The 16995-nt window shown below is 49.3% G+C and overlaps 1 protein-coding gene across 4 annotated transcripts in view; it reads right to left on the bottom strand.

The window, feature by feature from the left end:
• The window catches only part of HIPK2 (homeodomain interacting protein kinase 2), a 218223-nt gene that overhangs the window by 12153 nt on the left and 189075 nt on the right, over positions 1-16995 (bottom strand). For all 4 annotated transcript variants that reach the window (XM_032275638.1, XM_032275640.1, XM_032275639.1 and 1 more), the window contains exons 13-14: positions 9561-9808; positions 1709-1869 (exon numbers count right to left, since the gene is read on the bottom strand). In XM_032275638.1, coding sequence (XP_032131529.1) covers positions 1709-1869; positions 9561-9808 — 409 coding nt within the window. The remainder of the gene's footprint in view (positions 1-1708; positions 1870-9560; positions 9809-16995) is intronic.

The raw sequence follows: 16995 nt of genomic DNA, 5'->3' as shown, positions 1-16995 counted from the left end.
GGAGGCTGAGGCATGAGAATTACTTGAACCTGGGAGGCGGGGGTGGCAGTGAGCCGAGATCACACCACTGCACTCCAGCCTGAGTGACAGAGTGAGACACTCTGTCTCAAAAAAAAAAAAAAAAAAAAAAAAAAAAAATTTAATTTGGACTGAGAAAGTCCCCACTTGGCTTACTACTCACCAGGCTGGGATGATACATGGATAAAGCCAGCTGCAAAGTTACAGGAGAAAATATTTCTCCCAAGGATGTACAGAAGCTATGGCGTGTCGGGATGCCCCAGGCCGGAGTGCAGTGGCATGAACCTAGCTCACTGGAGCCTCAAACTCCTGGCCTAGGGTGATCCTCCTGCCTTGGCCTGCTGAGTAGCTGGGACTACAGGCATGAGCCACCGCACCAGGCCAGGACACCCTCTTTGAGCAGCAATTACTTTCTTACTCACTGTAAAATCTTGTTCTAAAAATTGTTGGCTCTCACAACATCTCTACAAAAATGTTTGAAACTTGGCTGGGTGTGTTGGCTCATGCCTGTAGCCCCAGCTACTCAGGAGGCTAAGATGGGAAGATTACTTGAGTCCAGGAGGTTGGGGCCGCAGTGAGCCATGGCTGTGCCACTGCACTTGGGCCTCAGCAACAGAACAAGACCCTGGCTCATACACACACACAAAAAGTTGGCTCTTGGGAGCTTTGCTGTTTGAAGTTCTGTCAGTCCAAATAAAATAGCCCTCTCCTACCTGGAAAACCTAAGTCACATGACAGACCTGGCTCCATTTACCACCCAGGGCAACACTTCAGATGAGGGGCTCTGAACACAAACGCCCCATTTATCTCACCTTCTAGTTCCTTTATTTATTTATTTTTTTACAGAGTCTTGCCCTGTCACCCAGGCTGGAGTGCAATGGTGGGATCTCGGCTCACCACAACCTCCACGTCCTGGGTTCAAGCAATTCTCCTGCCTCACACTCCAGAATAGCTGGGATTATAGGCATCCACCACCATGCCCAGCTAATTTTTTGTATCTTTAATAGAGATGGGGTTTCATCATGTTGGCCAGGCTGGTCTCGAACTCCCGACCTCATGATCTGCCCACCTCAGCCTCCCAAAGTGCTGGGAATATATGCATGAGCCACCGTGCCCGGCCTTACCTTATAGTTTCTAGAGAAACAGGGCCCTGAGTCCACTGTGTGAGTCAGGCCTGATGCTGAGCCCTTCACACAGCCCTGCACCCACAGAAACTTGGGTCACTCAGATTTCACCTCGACCCACCCACCTTCCTCCAAGTCCTAGGACCGCTCTTACCCTTGACTTGGGGGCTGTGGTGTGTGGCCCTCCCTCGATGAGCCGGATGCAGGTCTGTCCCTGGTGTCGCAGGCCGACAGGGCCAGGACACAGTGCTCTCCCCTTTGCTGGGGTGAAACAGCAATATGTGGACCATCCTATTTTTAAGCTCCATGTCACTAAGGGCTCTGTAACATTGGACAAGTCACTTTGCATTGGGCCAGCTCTCTGTGCACCGGTGATATCAACTTCCCCAAGGGTGACCTGTGGTGGAAGAAGCCACCAGAGGTCACCAAGGGCATGTGCTGCCACCCGTGGGTGGGACTGCAGGCTTGTGAGGTGGAAGAGGAGCTGCCACAGCGATCCTCTCTGAAGCAGAAGGATGAGGGGATTGGGGCTCTGCCTGGCCTGAGGTGCCAGCTGTGCCACTCACCTGGCTGAGATTGAGCGGCTGCTGCTGCTGGAAGTGGGGGCCTGGCCGCTGCTGCCGGTAGGCGATGGCTCCAGACGAGCTCCCTGAAGAGTGACCGCTGGTGGAGGTCACATTGCTGGAGGACTTGGGCTTGTAGGAGGATGAGTGGTGACTGGTGTTGACTGTGGCAGGAGGAAAAAGAAGTCAGATCAGTGGCGGGGTCCCAACTGCCCAAAAGATGCTACCCCACCAGACATCAGTGGTCTTCCAGGAAGAAAAATGCCTGAGGCTAGGCACTCACAAATCAGCCTCATCTCCCCGGGGCCCACTAGGACTTTGCCTTGACTCTGGATGCAGTGGGGCTCTGGCTCACTCCTGCAGCTGGGAGGGTGGTCGAAGCTGCACGAGGGGATGAAGCATGGAAAAGCAGAAAAGACTCAGGAGAGGCAAAGTGAGCCACAGCCTAAGGCCAGGCCCAATCTTGCTCCTCCGGGAGGTGTTACTTCCAGCATCTGGAAAGTGGGTGGGAGAGATCGGTTGTAATTTGAATGTGTTCCCCAAAGTTCTTGTGTTAGAAACTTAATCCCCAATGCAAGTGTTTAGGATGGGGCCAGTAAGGGATGTTAGGTCCTGAGGGCAGAGCCCTCACAAGTGTATGACTTCATCAGTGCATTAACCTGGTTATCTCAGGAGTGGCTTAGCTACTGAGAGACGGGCTTTTTTGATGAAAACAAGTCTGGCCCCCTCACTCTCATGTTTTCTTGCCCTTCTGCCTCCTGTCCTGGGATGACGCAGCACAAAGGTCCTCACCAGATGCTGGCATCCTGTTCTTGGACTTCCAGCCTTCAGAAGTGAGCCAAATAAACTTCTATTGATTATAAATTACCCAGTCTCAGGCACTCTGCTACAGCAACACAAAATAGACTAAGACAGGAGCCCGGCTTGGTCCCCACCATGGGTGACTATGAGTATCAGAGGAGACAAGACAGCGTCTGTGGTGGAACCTAATGAACAAGAAAAGCCAAAATAACCCACAGTCACCTGGTCTAGTCGCCTGCCTCGAGGCAGGAGGACCGAGTCATCCAGGGAATGGCCCTGTGACCAAATATCGCCAAGCACAAAACTGCTTCCATGTTATCGCCAGGAGGACTGAAGAGTGGAACAAGCACCGCGACCCTCCAGAGGTGACCTCATGGTCAGCAGGTGGCTCCACCAACGCTTCCCAAATGTAATTCCTGCATCTTGGTCAGTGTAGACTCTGGCCAGCAGCTCTGGGGGGCCTAAGCATCTGCATTTCTGACAAGCTCCCTGGGGATGCCAATGCTGCTGGTCAGTGGACACACAGGGAGTAGCCAGGGGCTCTGAGAGAGGCTGGTTGAACCCTGAGCTGGATGGCTTCCATGTTACCCAGCCAGAGAGCCATGGGAGCCTCTTCAGAGCCCAGCAGTTTTAACTCATCCGACAAGTATTTTCTGAGCTCCTGATGTGTGCTAAGGACAATGACTGTGTAGCACTGGGGACGGGGGTGGCAGGGAGAAGGCTGACAGTGTGAATAAGGAGGAGACATCACAGATTGTGCAGATGAGGTGGCGAGGCCAGAGGATAAACCAGGTGAGGAGGCTGACAGGCAGGGACAGGCCGAGTCCAGAGAGGTCACCGGAGCAGGACAGGGCGTAAGTATCCAGCCCAGAGGGGCAAGAGCCCAGAGTGGGGGAGCTCTGCTGCCGGGTGGGGGCCATCTCCCCACCCCAGTTGGGAGAGCTCTGCTGGCAGGACCATCACCCCTTGATAAAAGCAGAAGAGATGCTTTACTAGCCCCCCACGTCCCTGTGCCTCAGCTCTCCTCTAGGAGGAGGCCGCCTAACACACAGCGCAGTATTAATACACAACTAAATGAACTTTCAAATCAAATGCACCGGCCATAGCCCGTCATTAAATGCAAGCACTTCTGTAATGACAAAAGCAACAAACAGACCCAAACTAGTGAGAAGACACTAGGCTTCTTTTTTTTTTTGAGACAGAGTTTTGCTTTTGTTGCCCAGGCCGGAATGCAATGGCACGATCTCGGCTCACTGCAACCTCTGCCTCCCAGGTTCAAGTGATTCTCCTGCCTCAGCCTCCTGAGTAGCTAGGAGGACTTGGGCTTGTAGGAGGTCCAAGTCCTTAGAGTCTGTATTTCATCATGCTGGCCAGGCTGGTCTTGAACTCCTGACCTCAGGTGATCCACCCGCCCTTGGCCTCCCAAAGTGTTGGGATTACAGATGTGAGCCACCTCACCCGGCTGACACTGGGCTTCTTTAAGAGCAAACCTGTGTAATAGCCTAGGAAAGTGTGGGAGGGAGAAAATTCCAGACACCTTTCTCTAACTTCAGTGCCAATGGGAGCAGAAAAAGAGGGGTTTAGTAAGTGAAGCCTACAACATAACAACCTGAAGACTGTGTGGTTTATGTTGTATAGTTTGAAACCAGTTACAACAAGCATTGCTTCTGTTCCTCAAGAGCGAAAGAACAGTACAGTTAATGGAGAAGAAAACACCTTCTGGGTGAAAAGACAGGCAGATAGTCCCCCACCAAGAAGGGCAAGGCAGACCAGGGAATGAACGAGAGCCTGGCGCTGGGGCTGGGGGCTGTCCCGCCTCCTTGGGCATCGAGTCCCTGTTGGGGTGAGATGTGCACAAGGAAAATACTGATTTTTTTTTTTTTTGAGATGGAGTCCTGGTCAGTCACCCAGGCTGGAGTGCAGAGGTGTGATCTCGGCTCACTGCAGCCTCCACCTCCCGAGTTCAAGTGATTCCTGCCTCACCTTCCTGAGTAGCTGGGACTACAGGTGCCCACCACCACACCCAGCTGATTTTTGTATTTTTAGTAGAGATGATGGGGTTTTACCATATTGGCCAGGCTGGTCTCAAACTCCTGACCTTGTTATCCACTCGCCTCAGCTTCCCAAAGTGCTGGGATTATAGGTGTGAGCACCATGCTCAGCCACTAATTTTTGTATTTTTAGTACAGACAGAGTTTCACCGTGTTATCCAGGCTGGTTGCGAACTCCTGACCTCAAGTGATTTGCCTGCCTTGGCCTCCCAAAGCGTTGGGAATACAGGCATGAGCCACTGCGCCCAGCCATGATACCAATTCTTAGTCTGAGAACCAGACTGAGGAGGGCTTTGCCCAGGGAAAAGGGGGCACATTTTAAGAGAGAAAGGTCATGAGTGACCTCCTTTCCACTGTCCTTTGTTGATTTGAGCACTCTATGTGTTGTATCTTGTACTCAGTTACTTTTCTTCATTAAATTTCTGGAACGTGCTTGAAATGTTTTTATTACCTTGACTTTCTATGGAGGACAGCGATATTTCTTTCTTTCTTTTTTTTGAGATGGCGTCTCACTCTGTTGCCCAGGCTAGAGTGCAGTGGCACAATCTCAGCTCACTGCAACCTCCGCTTCCTGGGTTCAAGAGATCCGCCAGCATCCCAAGTAGCTAGGATTACAGGCTCCCATCCCCATCCCCAGCTAATTTTTGTATTTTTAGTAGAGACGGGGTTTCACCATGTTGGCCAGGCTGGTCTCGAACTCCTGAACTTGGGTGATCCACCCGCCTTGGCCTCCCAATGTGCCGGGATTACAGGTGTGAGCCACCATGCCTGGCTGAGGACAGCTGTGATTTATATTTTCTGGAAACCTTGCTGGACTTTAGGATTACTGCTTGATGACACTGAAAAGCATAAAAAGCCCTAGGAGAGGAAAGATGAAATAACAGTGTATGGGAAAGAGCTTTGGCCAGGGAATCCAGTCATCCGCCAAAACATGGTGCTGTCCTTCCACAGAGCCCCAACTCTAAAGCTGTCCACATTTGAGGAAGTTGCCCAAAGTAGAGGTGTTCAAATGATGAATCAGGTAAAGTGTTTCATATTAAGGGAGAAGCAGCAAGAACATATTGCAAGATGCCCAAAGACAGGTCTGCAGCTCATGCTCAGAAGCAAGAGTTCAGAGCATTCATTTCGGAGCCTGAGCATCTTAGGTGAACACGAAGGTTCATACTGTCTCAATGAAGTATCCTGTGGGTGGTGAGTATTAAAGGCGAGAATCTGGTCATTCTTGGGGCAGAGGGTGCTAAGTATTAATGAGCCATGCATGGGAACGACCAGGCCCTTGATTGAATTTGGTTGGATCAATTCTATTACAAATCCCAGGGCAATGAAATCAAAGTCAAAGAGGAGACGCCTGAGGCTGGAGCCCAGCAAGAGAGAATGCTGATTAATTGCTGATAAAGAGAGAAATGTGCCTCTAGAGGTCTCAGCCTCCCAAGAAGGTAGAAGGAAAACGCAAAACCTAGGGACAGGAGAGCCCGGTGCACACTGCAGGTGGAAGGGGGCCTTCCTGACCCCAAACCCCACGGAGCCCCCTGCCCTGAGTGAAGGGCATACAAGGGTGAGGTGCCTCAGTGGGGATGGAAGCAGTGGGTGCTACTCAGAGGCCCCAAATCCGACGTGCAATTGCACCTGGGGTCCCTCCCACCCCATCCACTGAATCAGAATTCCTTGGGTAGGTGTGGGGAATCTGGAATCCATATTCTTAGCAAGCTTCCCAGGACTCCAGAGCCACCTGGCCCTGGCTGAGCAGACCTGCATTTGGGAATCGGAGCCTTGAGACCCAACACTGTGTCCAAGCCAAACCCGTTAGGCTCAAAGGTCCCTTGAAACCTAGGGGATGGAGGGTTTTTTGAGGACTCAATGTAGAAAAAAAAATAGAAAGCTGCAAACATGTGTAGAATGCTTAGTATGTGGCATCTAAGGGCTCAAGTATTGAGTATCTGGCATTTAAGTACTTAAGAAGTGTTAGCCCTTGTTGGCATTATTATTAAACTCTGTCTCCTGGTTAAAGCTGAGGCTCAAAAAATAGGTGTCTTGGCCAGGCATAGTGGCTCATGCCTATAATCCTAGCACTTTGGGAGGCCGAGGCGGGTGGATTGCCTGAGCTCAGGAGTTCACGACCAGCTTGGCCAACCAACATGGTGAAACCCTATCTCTACTAAAACACAAAAAGTTAGCTGGGTTTGGTGGTGCATGCCTGTAATTCCAGCTACTTGGGAGGCTGAGGCAGGAGAATTGCTTGAACCCGAGGCGGAGGTTGCAGTGAGCTGAGATCGTGACACTGCACTCCAGCCTGGGCAAGACAGTGAGACTCTGTGTCCAAAACCAAACCACACCAAACCAAACCAAACCCAAACCCAAACCAAACCCAAAACCAAACCAAACCAACTAAACCAAACCAAACCAGGTGTCTCTCCAAGCTGGGACAATTAATTCTAGTCTCCTGGAAACGGGAACTGAAGCATGGGAGTTACTGGCTGAGTGGAGTGAAGGCAGCATCAGAGAGCAGGTCTCTGGCCCCCAGCGCTCAGGTCCAGGGGTTCTGGCTCCTGCCCTGCCTGGGACTTAGCTGCTGAACTTTCCCTCAGCCCTGCATCCTTCCAATAAGTTGTCTTAAGCCAGTGCAGAGTTCATTCTGTTGCTTCCAAAAGAACCTTCACTAACCCCAACCTGAGAAGGACTGGAAGGCTGAGAGCCGCAGGCGGGGGTGGGCATGGTAGGGGGAGGCAGCACGCCTCCTGGCCTAGGTGGGCTGGGGAACGCTGAACTCTCCCGTGCTCTGGGAGCTCCAGCTGGGGGGCTGCCACCGGTTCTACCTCGGCCTGTACACACCACCGGGCACTAGGGAGCCAAGCAAGGCTGCTTTCCTGACTTTTCTGAGCCTAGGAGGGTTCTGCAGCTAACGGTGTGTATCAGAATTGAACGCCACCGACTGGGAAAGGGCAGGCACCCGATGAGGAATGCCCCTGCTCGCGAAGGCACAGGCTGCATTTCCCGTGTGTGGAATGAGTTCAGTCTGCAGCTTCGAGGTTTGCACACATATATGTTTAAATAACTTAAATAATGTGACAATATACAGCAAGACAAATTCTATCCTTTTCAAATACTTAAAACTTAAAAATTGTGTGCTGCATATAGCTTTAAATAGTATTTAAAGGCCAGCTGAGCTGGAAAGTATGCCCCTTTCTCTTTGTAAGGAATCCTGGCTCCTGGCGCGAATGACTTCGGGTGCCTTCCACGGCCCCTTGGTTACTGCTAGAGAATGTTGCTTCCTGGCAGGGGTTCCAGCAAAATATTTGCCAGGGTAGAAAAAAGATGGTTTTTGGAGAGGGATGTCTTTGTGGCCTTGTGGAAAGGCCAGCTTCATTTTCTTTTCTTCACAGAGGTGCTTAATTCTGGGGGGGGGTGCTCCAGCCTGGCTCTTGGGCTTCAGGTCACCAGACCCTAGCAGTAAGTACAGTCCAAGAAAGTCAACCAGAAGGCTCGCCCTGGCATCTGGCACTGCTATGGCTCCATTTTCCAGAAGGGAAGGCCTCCTTCCGAGAGAGTGTAGTGTCAGCTGCATGCTGCTCACGTGTCTTTCTTGTGGAGCAGCCAGGACACTGCGGCACCACGACCCCCTGCCCCTGGGCCCACAGGAGCGCTGGCTCTGATGTCAAAGCCGCTTGGAGGCTGCATCGTCTTGATGGTACCATTGGGGACGGACCAGGACTTGAAAATGGAGAAGCTTTAGCAGGGTGCTGAGCAGCTGCATTTCACAAGCATTTCTTCAGAGGAAAGTTAGCTGGGGTAAGTAACCCCAAAGTCAGGGAAAAAGAGCTTCTGACACAAATGTTGGAAGGGGTGATGCTGCCTTTGGTTGGGAAGTGGGCAACCAAGCACGAGCCTGTGGCTGTCACCATCTCCCCTTCAGGCAGAGCCTCTCAGCAAAAGGGGCCCCATCCTAGGCAATGCCAGGAGCTTTTGGGAGAGTGTGCCAGGGCGCTGACCCTCACCGTGCGGGCTGGCCTGAGGTGCTGCGCTGGAGAGCCCTAATGACCCCACCCTGCCTCCACTCTTCAGCCTCAGCGGCAGCTCCTGAATGGGGCCTGCGCCCACTGGGCCTTGCATGTGGCCACCACCGAGGAAGAGTCCCCAGTTTCCTGTAGCGACCTCAGGTGACACAGACAGGAGGTCCTCCTGAGAAGTAACAGGTCCTCACACCTAGACAAAGCTTCTTGGCGTTCCCTTTCCCTCCCTTTTCAGCTGCGCCATCATGAAGGTGCAGATTGGCTTGGGTGCGGCTTGGGGCAGAACAGCGGGACGTGCAGATTTCTCCTGGTTCAGCCTCTACATTCTTCCACTGTGAGCATGAGCAAGGGAAACGCTAAACCGATGCTCCAAAATCTATGGTGAGCCGCTGAGTTTATTCATAAGGTTACGTTCTCAGCCTTTACTCCAGGGCCCAATTTTTAGGACAAGCCTTCGCAGGACAGGAGTCCTTTGAAGGGAGCAGCACGTGAGCAGAGAAACACACACGGCTTGATCTCGCCTCCCTGCAGCCGATTCCGAGGGGGCGCTGAGATGGGCCGATTTCAGCCTCCCCTAGCAAGACTCGGAGGAGGTTCCTCCTACACAAGAAGCCCACCCAACCACCAGGGCTTCTTGGAAAGGAGTGGTGCTAGATGTCAGCCAGGAACTCCCCAGACCAGGTATCTTTCCAGGCTGGGGGATAAAGAACAAGGCAGCTTTTATTTCCTATTAATCAACCTAGTTGGAAGCAGAGCCATTGTAAAGGCAGCGAGGTATTGATTACGGAATTAAAGAAGGAAAACGCTGCTTATACAATGTGCTGGTAAGCAGAAGCCTCCGTTGGCTAGCTGAATGGAGTCCTGGGTAAGGATCGCCTGTAGCCACTGGGCACTTTCCATTGTACTAGCTCCCATACAGCAGCATTTCTAGCAGCAGAAACACAGGAAAACTGCTCTCCAGGGAGACGTTCCTGTCCTGTCCTGGCCCCAAATTACCTGGCACCAGGCTATCACATTCCACCAATACTTCGCTGGCCTGGGTTTTCAGGGGTGGCACGATGATGGTTCGGGGGTTCCCCGTGCAGTGATTCTCCAGGCTCCCCTTGGTGTCAAAGGCGTTGGCATTGTTGTGCCCGGCACGCTGCTGCACGGAGTAGGGGCTGGTGTTGCTGGAGGAGTCGGAGTAGGGGGAGTCATGGACCGTGACGCAGCTGATGACGTTTTTCCTTTGCTTGGAGACAGTGCTGAAAATGCAAAGGGAGAAGTCAGAGGTGGGAGAAGGTCGTGAGTGAGACACCCAACTAGCCTTTCATGCCCTGGAGCAGGGGAGGAAGGGAGAAGGGAGAGGGGACAAACAGGGCTTCTGCCCTCCCTAACCCCCATGGGGAGGCTGGGCATGCAACCATCCCCTGTGTAGCCCGCAGCAGGGGGAGATGTGAAGACATGGGGAAGAAGGGGCTGGTGCTGGACCCACAGCTGCTTCCGGGAACTAGGAGTGAGACGCTTCCAGGCTAGCCTGGGCTCTTTCTGTGCAGCAGAGCTCAGCACAGCTGCAGGGGAGGCACCTGCAGCCCAGAGCTGTTTGCAACCTCCATGGACCATCTGAGCAAGGAGAGAGAACCAACAAGAACCCAGCAACGTGGGGACCTGGGTTAGGAGTAAACGTTGCTGGGAGAAGAATGTCATGAGTTTAGGTTTGGTGCCTGTGGCCTGGCAAAGCTTATACAGGAGAGAATGGAATGTCCATGAAATGGGATACGGCGTGAGGCTCTGAGGGGCAATGCAGACGTGCTGCAGAGAACGCAGAGCTGAACTGGACACCCTCTGCGTCTCCTTGCTTTGAGGGTGCTCTGTGGGCTGACTGTGCGCAGGCCACCGGGACGTCTGCACTCCCCTTCTCAGGAGCCTGGATCACCTGCAGCTTTTCCACTGCCTGGGCCAAGGATGGGGGTCAGCATGGCACTGGCACCTGGTGGGAAGTCCCCTGCCATGCCGATGCCATGTGAAAGCCACTCTGATGCCCTGGCCTTCATCTTACAATGTGAAACTTCAGTCAATAGGGAGGCACTGGCTTTGGATGGCTCTTGGCTGGCCTATTTGTTCAGAGATTTTTAAGTTAGTGTGGCTACTTTGGGAACCACTTCTGTCTTCAAGCTCAGCGAGAGGCTTGTTGGCATGATGGATGTGAAATGTATTGCTTACTGTGTGCTTATTTAAGGCTTTAAAACTGAACGTGCATCTAATTTTGTATATTGATCATTTATTTTTAAGAAATAGCAATTGCCTAGGCAAGCAGGTCAGTTTCCAGCTAATTGGATGAGAGAAGCAGCTGGTATTTATAAAGCCTGATGGAGTCACAGCCACCTGCCGAGTATCTTGTTTAAGGCCACACAGCCAGGCCAGGCTCTTCCCATGATGGATCTCTACCACCCTAGGGGCAGCAGGGAAGTGGGCAAATTCCAGAGCCCACAGCAGCCAGGAAGGAGGGATGGAAGAACCGAGCACAGCTGCGGAGCTACAGAAGGCTAGCGGAGCAAGGAGGTGCAGTCTGCAGGAGGCGTTGGCCCTGCTCCCCAATGCCCAGCGCTCCTGACACTAGGCTGGATAGCTCTTCCAGTGGCTGGACACTGTCCTCTCTGGGTCAGGGTACCCAACTGTGTTTGTGAGTGAGAACATGAACCCTGCAGTCAGATGTCTAACTTCAGCATGTGCTGGTGATAGGGCAGTGATTTCGTGGCCTCATCAGTAAAAGGTAGGTAATAATTGTACCTAAGTCATAGGCTTGTTTTGAGAACTAAGTGAGAAAATACAAGTAAAGTGCTTTAAATGGTACACAACACATAGTAAGTATTCCATAACAGCTGTTATCATTATTCTTCTTATAAGTTGTGTTAACTTATTTAACATGTGAAAACAGGTTTGCAAAAAACTTATATAGGCAAAGAGAATTCTAGCAGGGTAAGGACTTGCTGGAAAAGTTTCCTTCTTTCAAGTCTATGAATAAACCAGAAGATTGAAATGAAAGAAAATTAAAACTCATCATATCTTGGAGATCTATCTATGATAGGTACTATAGGGAATACCTATACAAAGAAATATGTGTCTCTACCCTTGAGGAGATTAAAATCTCAGTGGAGAACTGTATAAAAACATGACAAGTTAAACAGTAAAAGCTTTAAAATAACCAGTTAGAGAGAATAATGGATGTCACAAAGGCTCCGTGATTAACTGTCAGATGACTCGTACAGATGATAATTGTTAAGAACTCAAAAGAAGATGAGGAATTAATTGGCTGCATATATTTATGGCTCTTCATGTTAACTTAAAATAGATAAATTTTAATTAATAAAGACCCAAACCTCCCAGTTATGACAGTTGTTTAAATATGAAATGTCCATAGGATTCTTCCTCAAAAAGGTAAACAGAGTTACCGTATAGCAATTCCATTCCTGAGTACGTATTCAAAGGAATTGGAAACAGGTACTCGGATACATGTAAACCAATGTTCACTGCAGCACTGTTCATAACACCAAGAGCTGGAAACAACACAAGTGTCCATCAACTGATGGATGGACAGAAAATGTGGAATACTATTCAGTCATAAAAATGAATGAACACTGGGAGGTGTGGCTGATGCCTGTAATCCCAGCACTTTGGGAGGCTGAGGTGGGAGGACTGCTTGAAGCCAGGAGTTCAAGACCAGCCCTGGCAACACAGTAAGAGCCCATCTCTATAAAAAATTTAAAAAATAAGCCAGGTCTGGTGGTATGTGTCTGCAGTCCCAGCTGTTTGGGAGACTGAGGTGGGAGGATCATTCCTCGAGCCCAGGAGTTTGAGGCTGCAGTGAGCTATGATCACACCACTGCACTCCAGCCTGGGTGACAGAGAGACCCTGTCCCCCCACCACAAAAAAAAAGTTCTGATACATGCTACAATATGGATGGACCTTGAAAACATTAAATGCAATAAACCAGACACAAAAGGACAAATAGTTTTGAGCCTACATATACGAAATATCTAAACAGGCAAATTCATACAGGCAGAAAATATGTCAGAGGTTACCAGAGGTTGGGAGCTAGGGGAGAAGAAAGTGGGAAGTTACTGATTAATGGTATAGTTTTTGGTTGGGGCGATGGAAAAGTTCTGAAAATAGATAATGGTGATGGCTGCACAGCATGATGAGTATAATCAATGTCACTGAATTTACACTTAAAATGGTTGAAATGGCAAATTTTATGTTATATATATTTTACCACAATTAATAATTAATAGATTAAAACCACTGAACTATACACATTCAATAGGTGAACTGTACAGTACCTGAATTATATCTCCATCAAAAACAAAGTCCACAGGCGCACTCAGAAACAAAAAAGCAAAAGAGATTCAGTGTCTTGGGCACTTTGCAGCTGTACAGAAGGGCTCAGTAGAGACACCTGGAGGGTTGGGAGGGCACCAAGGCCCAGTACAAGAATTATAAAGTGGGAGCTGGGTGTGGTGGCTCACCCCTGTAATCCCAGCACTTTGGGAGGCCAAGGTGGGAGGACTGCTTGAGGCCAGGAGTTTGAGACCAGTCTGGGTGACAGAGTGAGACCCCACCTCCACAAAAGTAAAAACATTAGCTAGGCATGGTGGTGCATGCCTATAGTCCTAGCTGCTCGGGAGGCTGAGGCAGTAAGATGGCTTGAGGCCAGGAGTTTGAGGCTACAGTGAGCTGTGATCATGTCACTGCACTCCAGTGTGGGTGACGGAGAGGGACCTACACTCTAAAGAGAAAACAGTAAAAATAAATAAAAAGAATTAGGTACAGTGGCTCACACCTGTAATCAGCACTTTTGGGAGGCCAAGGCAGGCAGATCGCTTGAGGTCAGGAGTTCGAGACCAGCCTGGCCAACACGGCAAAACCCTGTCTCTACTAAAAATACAAATATTAGCCAGGCGTAGTGGTGCACACCTGTAATCCCAACTACTCGGGAGGCTGAGGCAGGAGAATCTCTTGAACCTGGGAGGCAGACGTTGCAGTGAGCTGAGGTCACACCACTGTACTCCAGCCTGAGTGGGAGTGAGACTGTCTCAAAAAAGAAAAAATTTAAAAATCCTGGGTGTGCTGGCACATACCTATAATCCTAGCTTCCTGGGAGGCTGAAGTAGAACTGTTTGAACCTGGGAAGTACGGTTGTAGTGAGCTAGATCGCACCACTGTACTCTAGCCTGGGGGACAGAGCGAGACTCCGTCTCAAAAAAAAAAAAAAAAAAAGATTGCTGTCCACCAATAACAAAAAAGAATATCTAGAAATATTTTATAAACATAAACAAAAAAAGAATTAGGAAGTGGGATTCCAGGAGAAGGTCTCTGAGCTAGGAGGGAGCAAGGAGGGATCTGAGATCAGGGAGACACAGGAGGCTGAGGACGAGGAGGGAGCACAGGAGGGAAGGAGAGCCGCCTTAAGACGACAGGGGCAGTAAAACCCGCAGCTGTCTTCTGGGATGAGTGGGGAGGGTAAAGGGAAACAACCCGCCTGCTGCAGTCTCTTGTGTAGTAAGGGAACTCCTTGCACCCTGCACTATTTCGAAGTGCTCCGAGGGCCAGGGGAACAGCTGGGAACCAAGACTGTGTGCAGCTGCTGCTTCCCACGGGGAGGTGAGATGGCGCTGTCCTGCCCTTCCCTCTTAGCCTCGGGCATGGCTACTCCTGGTCATCCAGCGAAACGCAGACATGTGCTGTGGCAGGTGCACATTCTGTGGATGGAAGACCCCACGTGAGGATGGAGGCTGACTCCCAAATGTGTCCTGGGAGCTGCCACTGCAGTCCTAGCTCTGCTGTCCCTTTGCTGCTGTGGCTCCGGACAGGGGCCTGGATAACCTGTAATATCCATTCAGCTCCAACCTGCTCTGAAATTCATTGCGAGAGATTACTCATGGCATTAAAGGAGCCATTGTGAGGATCTCTGAAAGATTCCTAGAGACATTTTGAAATAGGAATGGTGTAGCCTTAATCTGGAGAGGAAAGTGATCCGTTTAGTAGATGTACGTTACCTATAGACCCAGATCTGGCCAGTTCTTGCTGATTGTATCTTCCTTAGGATCTCAGTAGTTTAGAAAATGAGCAATTTTTTTTTTAAAAAAACAAAGACAAAGACATACACACTAATTTTGGCAAAACTGTACTCTGTCCGTGAGTAAAATTCAAATCGGGCATATTTGGAGCTCTTTACTTCAATTTGGAAATTGCGGAGAAGCTTCAGCTTAATATGAATAAGAATTTTCTAAAAACTGGAACTATCTCAAGGCACAATAGCCACTTCATGAGTCACTGAGCTTCTTGTCACTGAAGACTGGCTTTCTGGCGTGAGTCTTGTGAGAACTGATAGCTTGGCCTGGATGACCTGTGAGAAGTGAGGGCCACCTCCTGCATAGAAACCAAGCAGGTAGGGAGCCTCCCACCAAAGAGACTGAAGAATCTGCACGTCAGTGTCTAAGTATCTACAAGGAGTGTGGGCTAAAACCTCTCTAAACTCTTCCTGGGTCCCATCCCTTTGTTGTAGCTGGGGAGCCCCTGGCTTAATGAGCAAGTACGTTCGGCACAGCTTGATGCTGATTTGCCTGCCTTTTTGGATTTATAAGTGACAGGGTTGCAGAAGGTGAATTCATTTGCTAGCTGTTCATCTCTTCCATTGTTAGACAGCTCTGAGCTCTACCTGAACACACTATGCAGATTAGAGAATTAATGGGACACTGTTAAACGAGTTGCTTTAGAAATGAGCACACATTTGATGTGACCACTGCAGATTCTTTAGGCCCGTCTGTATCAATACTACTGGGATTCATTTCACGATTGTGTCTAATTATTATTGACAGCTCATCAATCCCATTATGAGTTGGTTAATGCAAGTAAGAGAGACAGTGATAGGAGCAGAATGAGAAATATTTGCTGAAATGGTCTTGATAGAATGTCACTTCTGAATAAAGAACAAAGCTGTCAGAGATCACAACGGCACTGTGTTGTCATGGCAATAGATCATTTTCATCATTTAAAAAGGATGAAAATAAATAAGGAGCTAAAAAGTAAAGAAATCCCTAAAGGAGAAAACACTGCCAGAGGATCAGCTGTGACCCCTTCCCTGCAGGGTCTTATCTGGAATGTGTCTCTAATTTCTATGTGCTAATCTGAGTCAATTTCATCCTTTAAGACCAGGGTCAAAACTCATCATCTCCTCCAATAACTTCATTCACTATTCTGATTTCATAGTCAATGCTATATGTTCCATTACTATGATGCTGATAATATTAAGTATAGGAAACATTTATTGGATCTAAAGCACTTTATATGTGTTATCTCCTTTAATCATCACAGCGAGATGATGTAAAGAGTATGACTACTTCTGGCTGGGCACAGTGGCTCACGCCCATTCATTCCAGGGTGGCTCCAGACCAGCGTGCTCCTTCCTGATAGCTGCTTAGCGTCATTACAGAGAAAAAAGTACTCATTTTAATATGGTACACACATTCCATTCAAATTGTTATTATTGTTACTATTTTTAGAGACAGGGTCTCACTCTGTCATCCAGACTGCCGTGTTGTGGTGTGAGCACAGCTCACTGCAGCCTGGAACTCCTGGGTGGAAGCAATCCTCCCACCTCAGCTCCCCGAGTAGCTGGGACTACAGGCAGGTACCACTGTGCCTGGAGAATTAAAGCAAATTTTTTGTAGAGACAGGGTCTTGCTACGTTGCCCAGGTTGGTTTCAAACTCCTGGCCTCACATGATCCTCCCACCTTGGCCTCTCAAAGTGCTGGGATTCCAGGTATAAGCCACCATGCCTGGCGCCTCCTTTCAAAATGCACCCTTAAGCCACACCTCTCAACTCACTCGAGTGTCTTAAATGGAGTCCTGTAAAGAGGGTGTGGTGAAGTCAGCTGAACAGAAGATCCATCATCTCTTGAGATGAGTCACATGACTGAAATATCTTTCAACTGGGGTGTGTTGTACTCAAAACGGAGAGACACCAAAGTTCCTTCAAATGGCACTGTGTGTCTGGGTTCCTTTGTCCCTTCACTCAAGCCTGATTCCCATGTCCCCACGAGCACAGCAGGAGGTTGGCTGTGAGTAGCTTCTCAACCCATGGCAGGATGGAGCAAGCTACATGGTGACAGGTAGCAATGGAGGCTCGTCCCACTTTGGGTTTTTTGCCCATGCAATAATAAATGAGTGTGTGTGTTTTTTTTGCTCCCTCTGTTAAGTGGATGTTAATTTTTCAGGCCAATATAACTTGAGCAGCAGTTCATCAGTTTTCTAACCTTGCTTTATCTATAATAATTTCTCTAGGCTTTCAACTTTGTTTAAAGAAGGAAAACATTTTGGGTCAAGTTTTTTAATATATAAATGTGTTAAGAGTGACCCAAGTAACTGTTTTTTTTTTTTTTTTTTTTTTT

Source organism: Sapajus apella, unplaced genomic scaffold, assembly GCF_009761245.1.
Source record: "Sapajus apella isolate SASKATOON/1434 unplaced genomic scaffold, GSC_monkey_1.0 scaffold7, whole genome shotgun sequence".
Lineage (NCBI taxonomy): Eukaryota > Metazoa > Chordata > Mammalia > Primates > Cebidae > Sapajus > Sapajus apella.
Note: the sequence above shows the minus strand (reverse complement) of the source record. Positions and strands in the feature narration are given on the sequence as shown.